Below are 24293 nucleotides of genomic sequence, written 5' to 3' on the forward strand. Positions count from 1 at the left end.
GTCCTACTATATTTGAATATGTATCTGATAATAATTTTGTAAATTACTCTTGGTGACTCCTCATAAACAATTTCTGTCTCACAGGTACTAATTGATGATAATGAGATGTCCTAAATTTAGTACCTAGGGTTATTTTAATAATGTAGGACCATCCATTTACTGTTCTCAAAACAAAGAGACACAAGAAACCCGGTTCATTAAAAACTACAACAGAAATCCTGGTGAGTTGTTGTTTAAACCTGAAACAAATCCTACTGGCTGCATAAAAGGCTCAAGAGGAGCTAACTTCATAGTCTATATAGTTCCTTAGGATTCAAAATGTTAACATTTTGACCAGGCAGAACCAGCCCAATATTCTAAGGTTCAGAATTACTAAATGCTACTTCTAGGAGGTATTAGATATTTGCTAGACAGAAAATAGTAAGTAAAAATAAGCTTTCTGTTTTCAAAGCAGGGATTTTTATATTTCAAGTACTCAGAAGGGTTGGTACACCTGGATGACCATGATAGGATCCTAAGAATTATCTATGAATGAATGAAGAGGTTGTGGTGGGTAAGCTGCAACATATTATTAACCCCTACCCCCTGCCTCCCAGACACTCACCAGACTTAAGATTCCACAACACAGTGGGCCTCCCTGAGCTGCTGGTATCAATCTTTGTAAAGCAGCACAAACAAATCAGCAGACCCCTCTCCTTCCTCTATTTACAAATGCCATGCTAGGGAGCAGCAGGTGAGAATGTGGGCCCCAGAGGAGTTCACTGAATTCTCCTCTCAAAGCCTGATCAGAAATGTGTGGACGTAGGCACTAAAAGTGTTTCTTCCCTGTCGCCCTGACTACATCAGGTGTGTTGTTCCTTTCAAATACAATTTAAAATCTGAAGAGGAAAAGGCAAACAGCAGTGCCCCAACACCCACCAAAGGTATCTGCTACCTACACAGTCCTGGCCTTAACGTGTTTCCCATGAGTCCCATGTGTACTCAGAAGTCAGCTCTCACCTGGTCTGCTGACTCAGTCAGACACTCTGCCAAGATGAGAAGGCACTGAGTTAAGGCCGATTCTATTTGCCACACGGGCACAGCCATTTTATGACTGACTTCTGCTGCAACAGCAACTCACACACAGGCCACCACTTACATAATGAAACATGTTCTCCCACCAATATTTCCCGCTTTGGGTACATCTGGATCAAACACTTTTTTGGAGTTATGACTATTCTCTAGTAAGTCTCCAGTAATAAGAATGTGGCTGGAGGCTCTAGGCCAAGCCACCATGTTTACTCACCCTGCACATTGCTGGGTATACCCTCTGAAGCATTCTTTGGAATTCTGTATAACCCTATGACCAGTAGGTCCAGTACTGTGTAAGAAAATCTCATGTTGTTACAGCTAAGGGTCAGTCAGTTCTTTTGAATATGATGACAATTAATATGGAACTTGTGATTTTCCTTTCATAATAAACTTTCAACTTACTAATTAATTATAAAGTAACACTGTAGCTAAAGCTGGACTTCATTTATGTGTCTATGTAAAATAACTTCTGAGCTTCTGTCCACAGACAAACCAGTGTCTACAGTTAGTAGAGTGGACTATGTTGTTCTTTAACATGTTATGTCATGCTTCTTAGGGAACGCAGATACAGAAAACCAGTTCAGTGCAAATTCGTTCCCTCCCTCCTTTTTGTTCCTAAAAGGACTGACTGAAGGATTTCTGACGAGTTCCACATTAGTGACTTCAATTCCTTAGAAGTGCTGATTGAGAAGCAAGAGACACAGTAGGGACCCTATACAAGATTCTGTGAGATAAGAACTGAATCAGAGGAAGTAATGCACTCAGTAGCAAAAAGTGCTTTTATATGTGACTCTCAACTAGAAATTTGAGAAACGTTATTTACTCATAAAGAGGGCACGACTTCCTAGGCTGTGTCTGGCTTTTTCAGCACGTTAACTTGTGTGATTTTAGAGTTTGCCTCCTGCCCCTAGGTCTGCTGAGTCTGGTCTCTGCCCTGTGTCCTGTGCTGCTGCTAGGCATCTACACACACAGGATGGGCCCTCCTGCTGACATCTCTGGGGCTCTTAGTGTGGGAAGGCCTGCTCATAACGGGCAGTAAGTGCCTCCTAAAACAACTGGCTGAGGTAGGAAAAAGAGAACATAAAGATGAGATTAATGAGTGAATGAGGATGAAGTTCTTACCCGGTGGTGGGATGCCCGGGAGGCCGGGCACACCTGGCGGAAGATGGTGGGGTGGAGGCCCCCCAGGGTGAAGTGGCTGCATGCTGCCCATGCTAACAAGGCCATCAACTGGGCCCTGCAAAGGTGGAAGGCCTGGCGGATAGCCACCCATCATGCCTTGAAGGACACAATAAATTTCAGACATGCATCATTAACATGCAACATGAGCTAAGTAATAACAAACCTCCCACATGCACTACTAATGAATAAAGCACCCTTAGTATTGCATGATACAACAGCAATTAGTGCAATTATTTTGTTGCAAAAATGAACAAAATAAAAAGTTATAAATATGAAACCCAACATTTCTGGATGAATTAGTACTTAGTATATTATTACTTGTAGTTACTTTTCCTGGGATAAATATACTGCATGTTTTCAGGTAAAAATAAAGAGTTCCAGTAACAGCCTTCCCAAGGTCATGGTTATTGCAAGCTATTCAGAGTGACCAGTTCTGCGACTGTGTTTCTAATTGAGCAGTAATAACGCCATCATTCCACTCTGCCCACACTCATATGCCTATCATGGGGAAACTGGAATGGAGGGAAATGAGGTGCACAGCCCTGATCACAAAGCATGGTTCTCCAGATTGTGGGAGGCTGGCAAGAATTTTCCATCTCCTCCTCCTCCCTTCTAGCCTCACCACTGTTGCTAAGAATGGATCATGCTGGAGCTTGACTGACGAACCACTAAGAGCCATCACAATGTCTGATATTTCATCTTTAGATCTCCAACAAGTTAAAATAAAGGTCAAAACTAAACCCTCCCAAGCCAACCTAAGTTCAGGTCACTCAGCCTGCACTTAGGGAGGAACGGCTGGAGAATCAGGCTCTGCTGACATGAGAAAATGCCAATTGTCATCATTGTCTCCACACTCACAAATGTCCTCACGTAAACCTTCATTTAACAGGGAGCATTTTAAATGTGGTACAGAATTTCTGTGAACAGTCTTTTATTCCTTTATTTTCAAAGTGCATCTTCACAGGATAAAGTATTTTCTGCTAGCTAAGGAAGAGTTTCAAGAAACAAGTATTTTTGGCAAAAGGAGTGAAAGGAAGAAAATAATTTCAAAATGTCAAAAACTCACCTATCAAAAGACCTTTGAAGCCACACAACATTTTTTTTAAGAAAAACAACTTGACTTTTCTAGGATTTGAAATGATCACAATGAACAAAACATAACACTTCCCCCCAAAATGCAATCACCTTTGGCCACAACTTCTTGCACAAAGGGAGGGCTGAGGGACTGGTGCCAAACCTCATTTTTATAAAAGATTCTTTGTAGAGAGACTTGGGGAAATAGTGGAAAACTCCAGATTCTAAGAATTTTACTCTTTGACTTTCCCTAAAGAATTATTTGGAAGGTATTTATTATAAAAGTTTAGTCTCTTAAAGCTATAAAATTACTGGTAATTCTTAGATTCAGTCTGCGTCATGAGTCACATCTAAGCTGACTGAAAAATGTACAATTATATGAACCAATAAAACAAATTTTAAATATACCTCTATACATGAAATAGGATTATGAGTTTCAGTTTTAAAAAATGAGAGTTCAGAGAGTAGAAACTACTTTTGAACAGACACCATCACCTTAAACATGAGGAGATCCAATGTTGCCAAACTGCCTTTTAACATCACCACCAGATATAGCTTTTAGGGAATTTAAGAATGTTAGGAGACTTTGCTTTCAATTACAAAAGCCCATCTGAACGCACCCTTCACGGGCTGAAGGTGAAGAAATTAAGAACTGAAAGACATGACACTTGTCTTCATTAAACTGTACTTTGGCATTTATTATCCCAGTCACATGTGTTCAAATGAGCTTCAATGCTTGTAAGCAAAGCTGGTCTCAGACAGTAACCAGGCTAAGATTGAGGCCCTATGCAACCTGTAAATCCATGAAAGATCACCCTGATAGCTGCCAAGTTCCCACTGTAGACTGGTTACTATAGAGAATGCTTGCCCTTCACTCCCATGGCCCAGAAGTCTGGGCGGTACACACTTAATAATGGAACAGGGGCTTTCTAAAAACTGGCCCCATCCTCCTCACCCATCAGAGCTCTATGTTATTCCCCAACAGGGAGCTAAAATGCTGCAGCTGCTGGTTTTGTGTATCCTCCCCCCACCCCCAACCCCCAGTGGTTGTTATTTTTAGATGTTTTTAGCTGTTTGAATTCATTTAGTTAATGTGTCCCTGGGCTTTTTAGTCAAGGGCACAGTGCTACAATATCACACATCAAATAGAACAGGATGTCAATAAGGGAATTCTAACTTTCAAGGCCCCCATGTTCGAGGCCTGATTTCTAAAACCTTTGGACCCCCATTAACCAAAATGGGCCATGGAATAGAGCAGGCAATTACAAGATTTGTTAGATCAACATCAGTTACACTGAAAGTACTGAACAGCCATGATTCAGATGTGCTTTGGCGAGTGCAAATGCTAGTTCAGCAACAGTGCATTTGAGAACTTGCCATCATGAAAGGTAGGAGCAACAATGGAAAAGTTACCTTATGCTACTCTTCCTCAAAAAGCAAATACAAATAAAGCAAAAACAAGAACAAAAACAGCATCCCAATGGAGCCTGCCTTGAAAAAGACTGTCTTAGACTCTCTTGGAAAAGAGGTCAGATTGCTTTTGCTTAAGGAGAAAGGGGGCTTGTATAGACCTCACCAGGCTTAGAGAAATCATGAAGGAGGGACCCAAGAAGTGGTCTGCAGGCTTCTCGTTGGAGGCTTGTCAGACAACGATATCCAATTCTAGAAGAGCCAAATTTGCTATGGCTACCAGATCCAGAGACAACACACACAAGCAAACCACATTCATCATTTTCTTTCCTTTTTTTTGAATATGTGACTGGGATACTAACAGAAAATGCAGTTTAATGTAATTAAATAGAAAAGCATTACAGAGTGGGCACAATGAATTGAATAAGGACTTTGTATTCCACTTAGCAGTCATGCACACTGGTGACCAAGAAAGGATTTATAATTCATTGTCAAAAATCCTTTTAAATGGTCAGTCTTTTTAAAGGATGGCTGCAGCAGAACAAGGCAAACTGAATACTGGAATGAGATGGAAAAGTCAACATCACCTAAAGAATAGTTTTGTGTTTTCTCTTGGATGTCTCTCCAGAAGAGAATTCAGCGTCTATTTATATTTTCTGCTATAATGCTCTATCAAGAGCAGTCTGGGGTGGAGAACAGCGCTAGACTAGGCCCACAGCTAGGGAAGAGCTGCTCTCTAACAATTCCCAGGATTGGGCCCAGGGCCCATTTCTGGGGCAGAGGGGAGGCATTGCCCATACAGGAAAGGCAATGTAAGGACAACATGGATGACTTCAAACTTTGAATCTCTCATAGGAAAGCCTAGAGACTGTGGCCTACTCCTCATTGGAGAAAAAAAAAAAATGAAGGAATTTCTTAAAGTGGAAAAAAATGGTCTTAGCTCCTGTTTTTACCTGCAACAGGTGTCAACTGCTGATTGAGCATCCCCATTGGTGTTGGTGGTGGCACCACCCCCATGAGAGCCCCCACAGGGGTGCCTGCTCGGGGAGAAGCACTCGGCTGCTGTTGCTGTGCTGCTCGCTCTCTCTCCTGCTGCTCAGCAACTTTAGCTGCCCGCTCTGTAAAGGCATTTCAGATTTTCAATTCTGTTTTTAACCCAGGAATTCAAAATACCATCCATTGCATTCAACAGGACTAATAAAAACACAGGCAACAGTTCTGTCTCAATGGAAGGAACAGTAGATGACTAGTCTCAACACAGGAGGATTCGGGCTGATTTCACTTGGTAAACTAGAGTCCAGCTTTCCTATCCCATCTTGAGAACTGGTCTGCAAAGATTTCAAGAATGTTAAGACTTCAACACACATTCAGAAAGCACAGATTTTGTTTAAACACGTCACCAGCGAAACCAACATGGTTAATCTCACAAGGCACCCTGAAGATGAGAAGCGCTACCATTATTCTAGTATTAAAAGCATTGCAAATTATTTATAATTTCAATGTGAAGCAATTCCATGGCCCATTATAATTTTTGGCACAATTGTTACTTACTATATTTTCCTGCCTCTTTGCACCCAATTTTATTACAATTTGAGGACTCTTGTTATTAGTGTCATGGGATTTTTAGCAGCTGAAGAAAATTAACTCTGTAAGGGAAAAGTAGTTCACTGCCTCTCCACAAAGTTTTAGAGACATTAAGTGCTAATTTCTACATTCTAATGAAGCAAAGAGGTCATGTTTAATAAACCCCAAAGGAAAAAAAACCCCCGATACTCAAGGCTATAGTCATCAAAAGAAGGGAATTACATATACACATATGAAGCAATGGACAATATAGTGACAGAACCAGGTTTCCTGAAGCTGAGAAGTTCAATACTGACCATAAATCATCCTATATAAGCAAAAGTTCCAAAATTCACTATCATTTCATCTGAAATGCAAGAGGAGCATTTGCTTGTGCCAGTTCTGGGCTCTGGAACACACCTTCCTATACCCCTCACTCCTGTGTGAGCTTTTCTGCCTTCATCTCCATAGCCAGTAGCCCCAATGATCACATTCCATCTTTTTAGGAGCTAACAGGCTGGACCCTTACTAGGGAACTCTAGAAATGTGTATTCCCAAAGCTCCCACAATACAGGGTGTATTTTGCTTCACCATTCATAAGCAATCTTCCCCACTCTGCATCTGGGAAAACTTAGGCTAGAAGACAGGCAGTGACTTGTCCAAAGATATAGAGAGAACCAGCAACCTGTGGCCCTGACTCCTGGTATCACACTCCAACTGCTACACATTGACCCTCCAACATGGAATTCAGAAGGCCTATCAGTGGCTGATCTATGGAGGGGAAAAATAACCCGAGGTCACATGGCTTTAAAAGAGTCAAGAAGCAATAGCTCCAGTCCCCCTTTATGTAAGAATGTGAAAATCAAACAAATCAAACCTTTGGCCTTGACACAGTTGCCTGCATAGGCTTGTCATCACTAATACTGTCCCAGTTTACAGATCCTCTGTACAATGAACGTGAGGGATAAAGGCCATTTAAACAACCTATTTATTTCCTTGAGCTATCAGTGATCTAGACCCTGCACATTAAATTCTAGTATTTTCATTATACAAATGATACAGTAAAATGGGAGAGCAAAGAAATGGAGCTGAAAATAGAAAAATTCAGGCCTGTGGATCAAAGACAAGACTGGCTATTGTTGGCTCTTTCTGGGAGGAGCCCACTTGGGCTGTCTTAGAAAAGAAAGTTATTAGGTGAAACCAGCTAAACTCCAAACTTTGGGTTTTGAATTCAATGGGTCAAAACAAAAGTTCAGTTTTAGTGTCTCAGACAGACACTGCTGCGTCTCATCACTCGCTCTCACTTGGTTCTCAGGAATCCCAGCCACCCTTTAACTGTGGGATGATGTCCCAGGAGCTATCAGTTCTTCCTCTTTTCAGCCCTGCTCCAGCATTTTTACTTTTACATTATTTCCTTGTTCACACTTTTTAAGTAATCAGCCATGTAGTATTAGCTTCATTTACCCTGGACCAGGTTTTATACCCATGCGAGGTTCATTCCAACACTTCTCCAACTGAGTGATATATTTGGTTTTAACCTTTACTACTACCAAAGCTTTCCAAAGTTCTAGGTTCTTGTAAAACTGACTAGGGCTTCTCAAAGTATATTCTATAAAATATTAGTTCTTTAGGATATTAACAGATAATATATGAATACTTGGCCAGGTTTAAGAAAATGCCAGGTGAAAAAAAAACAGGTTCTTTACTGTAGGTCTTAAAGATTTTAACTAAGAATAGGCACTGTAAGTTGCCAAGAGAAAAAAATGTCTGGAGTGCTTCTCAACTAGTTTTGCCACAAGTGCTTTTCGGCTGAGCATCTTGTAGGATTAGGTTTCTGCAGAAGATCTTTGGGGAAGCCTGCCAGGTAATTTTATAATAAGCAATCAATTATAATAACTGAAAAGAATTTTTTTTTAAAAAAGAGCCCTTTTATTTTTAGAAACTCCATACACTTTAATAAAGGAGGCAGCCTTAACAATTAATTTCTTTATGTTTGATGGAAAATAATAGATTTGGAATCGGCCAAGCAGAGTAATAGTGGACCACTATGTTCAAGCACTATGGCCCTAAACTGGCAAAATAAACCATTACATATAATTCCAAATGGAAATAATACAGCTCCAAGGGCATAGGTCCTAACTAATCTGATGTTTACTACTTATTTCTTTATTAAAGCCTTGACTGATAATAAAAAACAAACAGAAAACAAATAAAAAATCTCAAGTATTTTATCCCTAATGGCTAAGAATCACCAAATCCTTAAATTATATAGCTCATGGCCCAAAATGATTTCATTATAGAGTATGAGGCAGATGAGCTTTATCAAAGAGATTCCAAGTGCCTTAAAAGTAACTATGAATGCAGACACAGCACAGCCCAGGACTGACCTAGGAAACCAAGTGTTTCAGCCAAGCTTCAAGATGAAGTTTAAACATATGGCTTATCAAGAGCCATAATAGAAGACCACCGATACTAAAAGCTCACTTTCAGATGAATTTTAAGCAAAATTATATTTAATATCCCTGTACAATCATTCCCCAGCTTAACATGTATGCTCACAGGACTCAATAAAAGAAGAAAATCATGCAATTTTTAATAACAAAATATTGGTTTGAGAGATTTAAAAAAAACAAACACCCCAGGATCAGAGGCCAAGTCAGGGGCAGTGCTTGCTCAGTCAGGATAAGGCTGGTATTTAAACTGCTGGATGGGAGCCATTTGAGACAGTCCCCAGCACAATGTTCATGTACAAGTGGTAAGAATAAGAGAGTAAAACCTGTCTATGCACATGCATTCCTGAAAACATCCCCTTGCTTAGAAAGGTGAGACAGTTGTGTCTAGTCTCTATTTACCTTCATATTCAGCTTTCTTAGCTGTCTCAAGGTTTCTCCATTCTGTCCCCACCAGTCGGCTGAGCTCCCCAAAAGAGTAGTCTGGATGCTGGGCCTTAATCACAGCTCTCATCTCACTGCTGAACAGGATGTAGCCACTCATGTTGATTTTCCGTTTGGAGTTTTCCTTCTTCGCACTGCCTTTGGCAGATTTTGGGGTAGACTGTAAGACAGAAAGCTCTTAGAGTGCATCAGAACATTGTATTTGGTTAACTGCTCAAAGTTCTGGAAGCCAGGAACTTTTGATTCAATAGTTACTATTTTATAAACATGTTCAGTTTATAGAAAGCCATTTCCTTGGTTAAAACACAGCTCTTCCTTGCCTCTTACCATATAAGAAATAAACGGAAATTTCACTGAATTCCATGACTGCAATCTGTAATGGTGACCTCATAATTAAGTCTTGAGAAAATTCTAAATGAGAAAAAAACACCAACAGGGATCACCTCAACCAAAAAAATGAGGTCCTAAAGAAGAAGGAACTAAAAAGATAGAGGGAATAAAAGATAAGAGTACCAGGATGATGCTGTTCCTCACTGCTTTTCTTCAACACAAGGCAAGGAGAACTTTCTAACTAAACCTGCCATTAAAAACAGCAATGTATGAAATTAAAAAAATATATTAAACTTTAAATAATTAATGGCACTGAGGAAAATAAATCTGTTTCTTCCTGCAGAATTCTAGGTTGAAACTCATATACATGGGCTGGACATCTCCTTACTTTGGTTTGAGTCTGCTGCAAACCAAAGCTGGGAATAAGACAAATAACCGGAACTTGTCACCTTCACCTGTGGGGGTGTGTACGGCATGAGATCCAGCTCACTGGCCAAGGGAGTCTGAAGTTGAGGCAGAGAAGGAGGCTCAATGACCTCACTATCCTCTTCTCCCATCTCTTCAATATCATCATCTCCACCTTCTAACTCAGCAAATTTGGCTTCTAGTAACTGGATCTTCTTTTCCAACAAAGGTGAAGGCTCCTTCTGAGGAACAATTGGTTTTCTAAAAGAAGTGGCGTAAAAAGAAAATCAGCTAACAAAACTCCAGAACTAGTCAGAAAGCAGTGTTCTGCCTTAATGCCTAGAAATGACTGCCTGTAATCTGCAGTGTACACTCTAAGTCAGCAAGGAAAATAACGTAAGTGTGTATTTATAAAGCCATACCTACTTACAAATGCTTTAAAAAACATTCTTTTAAAAGTGTATGTATATATATATGGATTTCAGAGAGGAAGGGAGAGGTAGAGATAGAAACATCAGTGAGAGAGAATCATTGATTGGCTGTCTCTTGCATGCCCCCTCCTGGGGATCGAGCCTGCAACCCGGGCATGTGCCCTTTACCAGAATTGAACCTGGGACTATTCAGTCCGCAGGCCGACGCTCTATCCACTGAGTCAAACCAGCTAGGGTCAGATGCTTGTTTTTAAAGGATTTTGCTGAATACCCACATAAATACTAGGTCCAAAGTTAGGATCTAGTTGCCCATATAGTAAAAATAATTTTCGTAACTTGTGAACTGTGTAATCTTAAAAGACTATGAACCAGAACCAAAGATTTCTGCCTCCACATTGTAATTACTGGAGTTTAGGCCAACAGGCACCATTAGATCAGTTACCACATCTCAGCAGATTATGAGGATTTCTTTTAATCTTTAACTACCCCTGGCTGGTTTTGCTCAGTGGTTAGAGTGTCAGCCCACAGACCAAAGGGATGTGAGTTCGATTCCCCGTCAAGGGCACATACCTCAGTTGCAGGTTCAATTCCCAGCCCCGATCAGGGTGCGAGAAGGAGGCAGCCAATTGATGTGTGTGTCTCATGTCAGTGTCTCTCTCTCCTTCCCACCCACGCCCCTTCCATGCTCTTTAAAAATTAATGAAGCTCGGCTCGATCAACAGTGTGGGGTGTGTAGGAGGCAGCCAATCAATGATTCTCTCTCATCATTGATATTTCTATCTCTCATCCCCTCTCCTTTCCTCTCTAAAATCAATAAAAATATATTTTTAAAAATCAATGGAAAAAATATCCTCACTCTGGGGTGGGGATTAAATAAAAACATCTTTAACTAAATTCATTAATGTTTTCTATTTAAAATGTATACTGATCTAGTTTAAAACATATTAAAAAAAACAAACAAAAAAATCCCACCCTGCACTACACTACTTTGATATCAGTTTTACTATTAAGAGTCAAAGTATTCTTTCTTCCTTAGTTTTCCAAGCTTTACCTGAAGTAATAAATTTCATCATCTACCACTTTAGCAGAGAGTGAAAACCTCTTCAGTCCCTTGAATTTCTTCATTTGCTTATCACTCTCGTTGTAGCGGCTCTCACAAAGCAAAACGTCATTTTCTGGTATTTCAGTTGGTCTGCAGGAGAGGAAGTCCTTGAATGACAACACAGCACACTTTCCTGAAAGAGCAAATTGGAGAGAAGTCAGAGTACACTGTGGTCATAGCTAACAATTATTTCCAATTTTTACTTTTAAATTAATACAACCACCTGATTTAAAAGTCAGAAGATTTAAAGCAGGGGTCCTCAAACTATGGCCTGTGGGCCACATGCAAATACAAATATTGTATTTGTTCCCGTTTTGTTTTTTACTTCAAAATAAGATATGTGCAGTGTGCATAGGAATTTGTTCATAGTTTTTTTTAAACTATAGTCCGGCCCTCCAACGGTCTGAGGGACAGTGAACTGGCCCCCTGTTTAAAAAGTTTGAGGACCCCTGATTTAAAGGGTATACACAAGCATTAGGATAAACATGTAGATTAATGGAATAGAATTGAAAATATAGAAATTAACTGGTACAACTGGGTTTTTATGGAAAATTGATGGACAAGGATGCCAAGACAATTCACTGGGAAAGAATGATCTCTTCAACAGATAGCACTGGGACAACTGGACTTCTATATGCGAAAGAACTGAGTTCGAAACTGACTTTATGCCATATACAAAAATTAACTCAAGATGCATCAAAGATCTAAATGTAAAAGCTACAACTCTTAAAAACTCTTAACATAAAACATACTAGTAGTAGGTGCAAATCTTTGTGACCTTTTATTAGGCAACAGTTTCATAGATGTGCTATTAAAATCACAAGCAACCAAAGATAAACTGGACTTTATCAAAATTAAAAATTTTTGTGCTTTGAAAGACACGATCATGAAAGTAAAAAGATAACCCAACGAACCCAGAAATACCTGCAAATCATATCTCTGGTAAAAGTTTAGTATTAAGAATATATAAGACTTCCTACAACAATAACAAGACAAATAACCCAATTGAAAAACAGGCAAAGGGCCATGCCCATTGTGGGTCAGTTAGTTGGATGTCAGTCATGCACTAGGAAGTTGCTGGTTCGATTCCAAGTCAAGGCCACATGCCCAGGTTGTGGGCTCAATTCCGGTTAGGGGGTGTGCGGGAGACAGCCAATCAATGTTGCACTCTCCCACTGATAATTTTTTCTCTTTTTCCCTATCCCTTCCTCTCTCTAAAAGTCAATAAACTATTCTTTTAAAAAAATGTTTAAAAAAATAGGCAAAGGCTCTGAATAGACATTTCTCCAGAAAAGATATACAAATGACCAAAAGATGCTCAACATCATTAATCATAAGGGAAATTAAAAAAAAAAATCACAATGAGATACTATTTCAAACCCATTAGGATGGCTATTACACTAAAAAAATAATAATAAGTGCTGACAAGGATGTGGAGTAACTGGAACCCTGATGGGAATGTAGCTGCTGTGGAAAACAGTTTGGCAGTTTCTCTAAAAGTTAAATACAGTTGTATATGTAGTACTCTTTGTAATACTTTAAGCAATAAAACAAATTTTTTAAAAAAGTTAAATACAGTTGCTATATAATCCAGCAAATCTACTGCTTGATAAACACCCAAAAGAACTGAAAGCAGGAACTCATATAGATACTATACATCAATTTTCATAGCAACATTATTCACAATGGCCAAAAGGTAGAAATCACCTACATGTCCATCAACAGATAAATGAATTAACCAAATATTAAAAATATATACAATCATAAATGATTTTAATTACTACAGTGTTATCATGTTTTAATATATGGTAAGGATCAACCACCCTCCAACCCCCATTCACTATGCTTTTCAGAATTTTCCCGATTTTTATTTTATATTTTGACATGATTTTAAAAATCAGTTTATTTAGCCGAAACCAGTTTGGCTCAGTGGATAGAGCGTCGGCCTGTGGACTGAAAGGTCCCAGGTTTGATTCCGGTCAAGGGCATGTACCTGGGTTGCAGGCACATCCCCAGTAGGAGATGTGCAGGAGGCAGCTGATTGATGTTTCTAACTTTCTCTCCCCCTTCCTCTCTGTAAAAAATCACTAAAATATATTTTAAAAAATCAGTTTATTTAGTCCCAACTTTGTTACAAAATTTTAATTGGTTTATCTACTGGGAATCACATTATAAAGATTAATTTAGAGAGAATATTTCTGTGACGTTGAGATTTCTTAGTCAAGCACATGGTATGCCTTTCAATTTGTTCAAGTGATTTCCTTTTAAATGCATTAAAGATAGCATTTAAAAATTTTCTTTATACAGATGTGACACAAATACTATAACATTTATCCCAAGGTATCATATTTTGAAATTAGTGAATTCTTAAACAAAATTGATTTGTTAATTTTATATATACTCAACCATCTTATTGAATGTCATGGTTGTATAATGGATTCTCTTAAATTTCCATCTACTTAATTTCCTTATTTTAAATTTCTGGCTCTTACTTCTAACTGCACTGGCTAGTGACTCCAAAACTAAGTTTAATAAAAGTGATAAGAAAATCCCTATTTTGATCTTGACCTTAATAGGAGTGTTTACTACTAACAATTTAGCAATACTTGTAAAACTTGTAACAATAGGTCAGAAACATTTTAGAAGCTTAAAATAGCTATAGTTACTATCACTTCCTTGGACTTACATAATACTTTATTTATATAATCCAAGGCTTTTCAATTCAGAGAAGGAACAGTTTTAATTTTCTATATTTCGCAGAAGGAAAAATAAAAATTGGAAAGGGTAAAAATTCTTCTCACAGCTAATAAGTAAAAATGACTGATATGCTTGGAATGCATATAGTATCTCTGTGCCCTGCTGACTGGCCCTCAAAAGACAGAGAAAGATAAAAGTTTAGAAAGCATCATTTAATAAAGCATGAAAAACAACAAAACAATAAAAAGATGTATGAGACTCCTGCTCACACACACACAACTAAAAAAAATTTTAAGAGTAATTAAAGAATACCTAAAAAATGAAGTGATCTATTATGTTTATAGCTGGAAGACTCATAAAAATGTCAGTGCTCCCCAAATTGACCTATAGATTGATTGCAGTTCCAGTCAAAATCTAGCAAGTCTTCCAGCTTGGAGGGAGAGCAGATTTCGTTTTCAAACAACTGTGGTTGTATGTTTTGACCTTTTTGGTAGCTTCCTGAAGAGCTAATGCAAATGGCTTGTCTTCATTTCATCTGACCTAAAATTCTCTCCTTTTTGGATTCCAAAAGTCAGAGAAATGGCTTTGGTAATTTTGTTGTAAACATTTGGTAATTTTGTTGTAAAGCAAATGAACCAGCTGCTGCCAACTGCGGGAAAGGATGTCAGTTAGGGAAAACAGCAGACATGCTGAAAAGTCCAGGAAGAAAAAGCTGGGGAGTGAGTTTTGAAAACCTTCCACATATTCCTGGGAATCTAGAAAGCCACGCCTATGTCATGTTCAGGGTGCAGGCTCAGAAAAGACCTGAGAAGGCCCCAAGCTCTCACCTTTGGTTGATTGTCAATTCCTATGGAAGCAGGAAGTAAAGGCAAAGCAGAGTTGAAAACTTCCAGGTTGCGAGTTGAAGGTATGCTCCAACACAGACATAGTATCCAGTTTCAAAGACTAGGAATTTGTTGTTTTTGTTTTTTTGATCTAAGCATTTAAGAAAATCTCTTGCCCTGGCCGTTGTGGCTCAGCTGGTTGGGCATCATCTCTAGCACCGAAAGGTTGCTGGTTCAACTCCTGACCAGGGCATATGCCCAGGTTGTAGTTCAAACTCTGGTAGGGGGCTTACAGGAGGCATCCAATTGATGTTATGCTCTCACATCAATGTTTCTATTTCTCCCTCTCCCTTCCTCTATTTCTAAAAAGTCAATACAAATAAAAAATAAAAAGAAAATCTCTGTTAAATCATTAGCTGACTACTAAGCTAGCAGAACAGAGACTTCAGTGACCACACACAACAAAAAACAGTCAGAGCTTTGGCTGGTATGGCTCAGTTGGTTGAGTGCTATCCCATGCACTGAGAGGTTGCTGGTTCAATTCCTAGTTGGGGCACATGTGTGGGTTGTAGTTTTGATCTCCAGTGAGGGGCGTGCAGGAGGCAGCCAACTGATGTTGATGTCTCATTGATGTTTCTCTTTCTCTCTCTCTCCCTCTCCCTTCATCTCTCTCTAAAATAAAAAAAAGTCACTAAATAAGCAACTATAGCCCACAATAAGGAGTAAAACAAAACCTGAGGGAGGGGAAGGGAGGGGAGGGAATCTAATTTCCGGAGTCAACACATTATAATATCCAAACTGTCCAGTTTTCAACAAAAAATTATGAGGCATGCTAAGAAAGAATTATCCATTCACAGAAGAAGAAGAAATGAACAGATACTATCCACAAGGAAGCCAGACACTAGACTTACTAGACAGAGACTTTAAATCACTGTCTTTAATCTGTTCAAAGAGCTAAAGGAAACTACAGACAAAGAAGTAAAGGAAACCAGAATGATATCTCACCAAACAGAGAATATAAATGAAGAGACAGAAACTGTAAACACTAAATGGAAATTCTAGAGCTGAAACAATGACTAAAATGAAAAATACATTAGAGGGGTTCAACAGAGAATTTGAACAGGCAGAACAATCAGTGTACTTGAAACAGATCAATTGAAATTACCAGTCCAAGAAAGAGAAAGAATAAAGAAAAATCAACAGCCCTAGCTGGTTTTGCTCAGTAGTTAGAACGTCAGCCTGCAGATTGAAGAGTCCCAGGTTTGATTCTGGTCAAGGGCATGTACCTCAGTTGCAGGCTTTATCCCCAGGTCCGGTTGGGGCATGTGTGGAAGGCAACCAGTCGATGTGTCTCTCTTGCATCAATGTTTCTCTCTGTCTCTACTCTTCCCTCCCATTCTCTCTAAAAAAAGTAACGGAAAAAATATCCTCTGGTGAGGATTAGCAAAAACAAACAAACAAAACAGATTCTGAGAGACCTGTGACACACCATTAAACGTACTAACATAGGCATAATGAGAATCCTGGAAGGGGAATGAGAAAGGGGCAGAAAGAATATCTGAAGAAATAGTGACTAAAAACTTCTCAAATTTGATGAAAGAAGACAAATCTGTCAATAGGGAATTCTATATCCATCAAAAATATTCTTCAAAAATGAAGGAGGAATCAAGACATTGCCAGATAAACAAAAGATGAAAGTTTGTTACTAGCAGACCTGCTTTATAAGAAACGCTAAAGGGAGTCGATAGAAAATAACTTGAATTCATACAAAAAAGTTAAAAAACTAGTAAAGGTAATAACACAGGTAAATATAAAAGCCAATATATTTTTGGTAACTCCTCTTTTTTTCTCCAATAAGATTTTAAAGACAAATGCATAAAGCATAATTATAAATCTATGGGGTTTCTGGTTAAGATGGTGGCGTAGGTAAATGTGGTACTTGCATTCTCCCACAACCACATCAAAATTACAAGTAATTACAGAACAACCATTATTCAGAACCGCCTGACATCTAGTGGAATGGAAATCCTAAAACTAAGGCTATAAACAAGAAGCCACATTAAGACTGGTGAGGGGGAAGAGACCAGAAAGAGACTGGTCCCACACTCACATGTGGAAGATAAAAATTTGGAGGGATATCTGGGCTGTAGAAGTACCCCCTAAGAATCGATAGGTCCCAGCCCAACACCAGGACTCCTAGCCCATGGTTCCAGTGTCAGGAAGAGAAGTCCCCATAACTTCTGGCTGTGAAAACAAGTAGTGATTGTGGCTGAGTGAGACAAAGGGCTTTTGTGAGTCCCAGGCAGTTCCTCTTAAAAGGTCCATGAATGGACTTACTCCCTATGAGCTCTAGCACTGGGGCAACAGCTTGAAAGGCACCAGTGACATACAGGGAGGAACTGAATGGTCCAGCATCAGGGTAAGAGCTGAGGTTGGAGTGAGGGGGGCATTTTCTCCCAGACAGAAGTGCTGGCAGATGCCACTGTTCCTTTTCTGAGCCCTCCCTACACAAAGTCAGAACGTGGGAACCATATCTGAGTCTCCATCAACCTGGCGATCACTGTTCACCCTGCCTTGGGGAACCCTGAGACTCCGCCCTGCCCCACCCACCTTTGCAGCCCACCCAAGGTGTTTCCAGTGGCTTTTCCACATAAATGGCCTGTTTGGCTCTTGCTTCAGAATTTCCTAAAATCTCTCAAACAAGCAGCTTCTGGCGAGGGAATGCTCCATACCTCTTGCTAAGTGGCCCCAAGCCAGGCACTAGCAGCCTTGGTTTGCAGCTTGGCCTCTCCAGGATAACTCCAAAGCCAGCACAAGTAGCAGCCATCTGAAGACTGTTTTATAGCTTGTGCTGCGTAGCCCTGGGCAGAACACAAATAGCAGCTGACTCTGGCCTGCACCTTCCAGGAAGCTCCAGAGCCAGTGAACCACGTGGACAGCTACTGACCACATTGAAGCATCACCCAACCACTTCTACAAGTGACAGTCAAGAGGTGGACTCAGCAGACACCACAGCACTGTTTAAGTAAGTTCTGCTCCATGGGGTGGGCCCCACACAGTTGATACTCCACAGTGGTCACAGTCAGTCCTTGTAGCTGATTGACCTGGGGGTAAATCCCTCCCAACTGACATGTCAACAGCAATTAAAGCACAACTACAACTAGAGAGTGTACACAGCCCACACAGGGCTAGAGGTGCACTTGAAGTACCCAGCTCGAGTGAACAGGGGGGCTGTGCCACTGGACCTTACAGGACACCTATTACATTAGGCCACTCTACCAAGTTTGGAATACGTAGCAGCTCTACCTAATACATAGAAATAAACATAGGAGGCTGCCCAAATGAGACAAAGAAACTGTCCCAAATAAAAAAACAGAACAAAAACTCCAGAAAAAGTACTAAACAAAATGGAGATAAGTAATCTATTAGATGCAGAGTTTAAAACACAGGTTATAAGAATGCTCAATGAACTTAAGGGAACAGGAGATAAACTCTAACAGCATAAAAAAGGACATGGAAACCATATGAAAGAACTAATCAGAGCCCTAGCCGGTTTTGCTCAGTAGATAAGAGTGTTGGCCCGCGGACTAAAGGGTCCTGGTTTGATTCCAGTTGGGGGCACGTGCCTGGGTTGCAGGCTCGATCCCCCCAGTGGGGGGCATGCAGGAGGTGGCCTATTGGTGATTCTCTCTTATCATTGATGTTTCTGTCTCTCTCTCTCCCTCTCCCTTCCTCTCTGAAATCAATAAAAATATATTAAAGAAAAAAAAAAGAACCAATCAGAAATGAAGAATACACTAACTAAAATCAAGAATAATTTAAAGGGAATCAACAGGTAGAGGAGATGAAGCCAAGAATCAAAACAGTAATTTGGAATATAAGGAAGAAAAACACCCAATCAGAACAGAAAAAAAGGAAAAACAATTAAAAAAAAATGAGCATAGTGTAAGAAGCCTCTAGGACAGTGGTTCTCAACCTTCCTAATGCCGTGACCCTTTAATACAGTTTCTCATGTTGTGGTGACCCCCGATTTCATTGTTACAAATTGAACATAATTAAAGCATAGTAATTAATCACAAAAACAATATGTAATTATATGTGTTTTCCGATGGTCTTAGGCGACTCCTGTGAAAGGGTCGTTTGACCCCCAAACGGGTCGCAATCCACAGGTTGAGAACCACTGCTCTAGGACAACCTCAAGTGTACCAACTTCACATCTTGGGGGTTCTGGAAGGTATGAGAGAACAAAAGACTGAAACCTATTTGAAAAAATAATGACAGAAAATTTCCCTAACCTGGTAAAGGAAATGGTCACACAAGTTCAGGAAGTGTAGAGAGTCCCAAACAAGAAGATAAAAAAATATTAACAATAATATGGCAATAAATACATATCTATCAACAATTGAATCTAAAAATACAAAATAAACAAATGAGCAGAACAGACACAGAGAACATTTTGACATTTGCCAGATGGGAGAGGGGCTTTGGAGGGACAGGTGAAATAGATGAAGGGATTAAAACGTACAAATTGGTAGTTACAGAATAGTCATGCGAATATAAAATACAGTACAGGGAATATGATCAATAATTTTGTAATAACTATGTATGGTGTCAGATGGTATGACATTTATAAGGATGATCACTTAATAAGTTATATAATGTGCAATTACTGGGATGGATACCTAAAACTAATATAATATTGTATATCTGTAATTGAAAAAAAATTTTTTAATGTAAAATAAATAAAACCATGGGGAAAAAAGATATCTATGTTAAAGTACACACAAAGTATAAAAAGGTAATTCCTGACAACACAAATGGAGAGAAATGGAGCTATAGAGAACAGTGTCTGTAGAGTAACAAAGCTAAGTTAGTATTAATTCAAACTAGACTGTCATAAATTTAAGATGTACTCTCCAGATTTAGCCACTAAGAAAATCACTAAAAAACAACAAATGATGTGGTTACTCTAACTAAAGGAAACTTCAGTCTCATCTTTGTTATGCTTTCTCTGACCCCAGGCTGGGTTTACAGTAGGGAGTGAGGCTCTAGGGCACTGCTTTAGTATGAACTACAAGTTACAAGGAAGACATTCATTGCTAAAGAAACTCAAGAAGATATAATAACTTCATTAGCCTTTGTGGGTCCCTCTCTGCAGAGTGGGAAGAAAAACTGTGCTGATCTACCAGGCCATTCAGAAATCTTTCCCACATCCACTTCTGGAAAACGCACAGTACCAAAACCAATCTAGCTGAAATGACGGTAATAGATGATGTATACATCTAGGTCTGAAAAGCAAAACGTGACTGTGAACTCTCAGGAAGATGGAACAGAAACCACATTATGAGTCCTTCATATTTCTGGAATGGAGACAATAACATTACTCGGGTTAAGAGCCCAACAGAGACTGTAAAAGTCTTTTAACTGCTTTTCCTGCTTCCCGCCTTATTCTTACAACATACTGTCCCATCCACAGCAAGTGATTCCTGCATATGTGGGATCACACTGCCGCTCTGCTCACACCCCTCACAGGACTATCTGCTCCAAACGCAATCTCTGCACTGTCTACAAGACCTACCATGATTGGGTGCCAAGCCACCTCAGAGGGCTGATTCCCTACTCCACCCCACTGCCTTACTCCAGTCACCCAGCTTACTTATTGTGTCTCAAACAAGCCCAGATACTCTACCTTAAGGTCTTTGCATTTGGTGTTTGCTGTTCCTAAAAGGAGTAAAATCTTGGATATTTAAATGGTTTTCTTCCTCATTTCATTTAGGGCTCTGTTCACGTCACCTATCAGAGAGGCTTTTGATAACCACATTAACTAAAGCAGGACCTCCCAGCAACATGAATCTCTATCCTCCTTCCTCTGCTTTATTCTCATTTATTGTCCTAATTACTATCTGATGTTCTATATATTTAATGTTAATTTACTGAATCCCCAACCTCTGCCCCATCATAAGTCTTTGTAAGAGCAGAGACTTTGCCCTAACCGGTTTGGCTCAGTGGATAGAGCATCGGCCTGCAGCCTCGAGGGTCCCAGGTTCGATTCCGGTTAAGGGCATATACCTTGGTTGCGGGCACATCCCCAAGTGGGGGGGGTGCAGGAGGCAGCTGATTGATGTTTCTCTCTCATCGATGTTTCTAACTCTCTATCCCTATCCCTTCCTCTCTGTAAAAAATCGATAAATTAAAAAAAAAAGAGCAGAAACTTTCGTTTGTTTATTGCTGTATACCTAGCACTTAGAACAGAAGCATTTAATTGATTTTTGTGGAATGCATATAATTAAATGAAACGGCATATATACCTACCCAGAATACATGTCATGGGGCAGGTTTCTTCCAGATTACTCAGAAACACTTCTTTTTTGTAGAACATTTTTGTGGGCTCATGTTCCGTCTCTTCTGGGTGAATGAAGATGGGGCCATAAAAATATGCAGCTCCGTCTCGAACCCATACCTTTTCAATTCTTGGGTGGTGAAAAAGGGAGAAATTTCATTAAAATAAAATTCTAATAGGTTTTATTCTCGAAGGATTAATCTAACAAAAATTCCGTTAACCAAAAATTAATATGTAGAGAAGTTTCACTGGTTATTTTGATAGGACAATTTCTTTGACACCCCCCATCCCACTTAAACACATGAGAAAATACTTGGAAAAAGATAAATGAAGATTTGGCTATTCATCTGAGGGGAAAAAGGTATTTTAATATGATGTGTCCTATACACTTTACGTATTCACGATGTTTATTGTTTGTCTTCCCACTATTACAAAGATCCATGGGACTAAGGATATTTGTTTTATTTACTAATGTATTCTTAGACCCTGGCAAATGGGAGATGTGTAATAAATAGTGAATGATGAAACAAATACGAAGAAACTGACTCAGAAAGGTAAATCATTTGAAACTAAGATCTCTTGGAACCAACTAGTTCTTATTTATTTTTTTTATTTTTTAAATAAATCTTTATTGTTTAAAGTATTACATATGTCCTCCTTTTCACCCCATTGACCCCTACCCCCTGCCCCAGGCCCTCATTTCCCCTTTGTGGCTATGGGCATGCATATATGCATACAAGTTCTTGGTTGATTACTTCCCACCCACCCAGCCTTCCCTCTGAGATTCTGTACTCTGTTCCATGTTTCCATGTCTTTGGATCCACTCTATTCATCAGTTTATTTTGTTACTTAGATTCCACATGTAAGTAAAGATCATGTGATACTTAGGTTTCTTTGACTGACTTATTTCATTTAGCATGATCTTCTCCAGGTCCCTCCATGCTGTCTCAAAGGGTAAGGAATTCTTTTTTACTGCTGCATAGTATTCCGTGGTATAGATGTACCACAGTTTTTTATTCACTCATCTACTGATGGGCACTTGGAACCAACTAGTTCTTAAGTACTGTACTCAACTGCCCAGTTTTGTCCCTGACTCCTTTACGATTGTTTTATGCCATCCAACCATTTATAATTTCATCCATTTATTTGTTCATTCAAATATCTGAGCCCTGACTATGTTTCATGCACTACGTCTGGAATAGTGGATACAAAGGAGAGCAAAAAGAGAGGATGCCTACTCTCAGGGAATTTTCAGTCCAGTGTAGAACCCGAGAATAACACAATGTGATATGTGCCTTGAGAAGAAGGAAATACATGGTGCTTTGAAAGCATGTAATAGGGAGACCTAACTCAGTCTGGAGGAGACAGAAGATTTCCTTAAGGAAGTACAATTTCAAATTTAAGCTCAAGGAGTTCACCATATGAAGTGGGCAGGGAGATTTCAGGATTGAGAGTTCAGTCAATGGTAGCAGAAGAAGAAAAGAAAGATTTCATGGAGGAATATAAAGGAGAAAGTATGGCTAGAGGCAAAAGCAAGGGAAGTGTGGTGTGAGAGAAAGCTGGGTAAGTTACTGAGAGACTTTTGACTTCATCCTGAAGAGTGATTTTTTTTTTTCACTTCAATAACACTCACCGGCCCACGCGAGGGCGCACCAGGCCATGGGACTTGATGAAGACACAGTCGCCAACCTTCAGCCACATGTCATTGTAATGGAGCTGCTCAAAGTAGTGGCAACCTGGTTCACCATTGGACATTTCCACAGGGACATCTTCTTTTTCCTGTTGTAAAGGAAACTGGTTGAGGATAGGCAGTTGACAATCAAGAAGTAAACAGAGAAGGTAAGAATGGAAAACAGATTTTCTTTCATAATTAACCTAAAAGAAAAAATAACAATAAATAGAAGCTTTGATGAAGAAAAGAAACCAGAAGATTAGCTCACTGAAATCAAACTAAGTCTTATCAAATATTGTATCTATTTTAAATTTCAAGTTAATTGACATAAAATGCTACTCCAGGGTGCTTTTATCCCCTCTCCGTCCTTCTTCTATTCCCATAGCCTTTAGCAACAAACAAACAAACAAACAAAACACTGGAGAGGAAGGACTTAGCATTCAGAAGCAGACTCAGTCAATGCATTATTATCCTATATATTCTATATAATAAAAGGCTAATATGCAAACTGTCCCCTCGGGGTTCAACCGGCAGACCAGGAGTTTGATTGCTCTCTATGATGTGTGCTGACCACCATGGGGCAGCGTAGACCATGGCGGGAGACCAGCAGGGGCAGGGTGCTGAGTGGGCAAAGGAAGGAGAAGGCGGGGAGGCAGGGAACCTGGTCGACCCAGATCACAGGCCAGGCCTAAGGACCCCATCCGTGAATGAATTTCGAACACTGGGCCTCTAGTAAAATATAAGAAGAAAATTCTACACAATGTTCCCCTTCACTACATTTACTGAACTTGCAATTTCTTAACATTAATAATGAATAGTTTTACAATTTTTTATCATTTTGAGTTATTACAAAATAGAAAGGGCTAGCAAAGTCTCTGTGACCGAAAGACATGTATTCTGTTTTTGAATAAATTACAGGGTTTGTCACCTACTGGCTGTTGTAACAAATTACTTGACCTCTTATGCCTTAGTGTCTTCATTAAATGGGACTGTTAGGAAGCTTAAATGACACAATCAAGTCAGGATGCAGGTGGGAGACAACCAACTGATGTGTCTCTCTCACATCCATGTTTTCTCTTTCTCTTTCTCTCCCCATCCCCTCTCTCTAAAAAGCAATGGAAAAATGGGTGAGGATTAACAATACATAAACAAACAAACAAGTAACAAAGACAATAAATAACAAGTGTTAGCAAGGATTTAGAGAAAAGGAAACACTTGTACCCTGTTGATGGGATTGTAAATTGGTGCAGCTGCTTGGAAAACAGTATTTAGGGTTAAAAAAATTAAAAATATAACTA

General features: G+C 39.4%; 1 protein-coding gene across 15 annotated transcripts in view; it reads right to left on the reverse strand.

Annotated features, from left to right (window-relative positions):
- Positions 1-24293, reverse strand: part of PBRM1 (polybromo 1) — a 138266-nt gene that overhangs the window by 5025 nt on the left and 108948 nt on the right. For 8 of the 15 annotated variants that reach the window (XM_015569187.1, XM_015569191.1, XM_006771834.2 and 5 more), the window contains 7 exons: positions 22957-23102; positions 21296-21453; positions 11412-11595; positions 9980-10190; positions 9153-9354; positions 5691-5855; positions 2194-2349 (listed from right to left, as the gene is read on the reverse strand). In XM_015569187.1, coding sequence (XP_015424673.1) covers positions 2194-2349; positions 5691-5855; positions 9153-9354; positions 9980-10190; positions 11412-11595; positions 21296-21453; positions 22957-23102 — 1222 coding nt within the window. Of the gene's footprint in view, positions 1-2193; positions 2350-5690; positions 5856-9152; positions 9355-9979; positions 10191-11411; positions 11596-21295; positions 21454-22956; positions 23118-24293 lie in introns of all 15 variants that reach the window. The other 7 variants (XM_015569195.1, XM_015569194.1, XM_015569196.1 and 4 more) reach the window with 5 other exon arrangements.

The sequence above is a fragment of the Myotis davidii genome, unplaced genomic scaffold (assembly GCF_000327345.1).
Source record: "Myotis davidii unplaced genomic scaffold, ASM32734v1 scaffold725, whole genome shotgun sequence".
In the NCBI taxonomy this organism is placed as follows: domain Eukaryota; kingdom Metazoa; phylum Chordata; class Mammalia; order Chiroptera; family Vespertilionidae; genus Myotis; species Myotis davidii.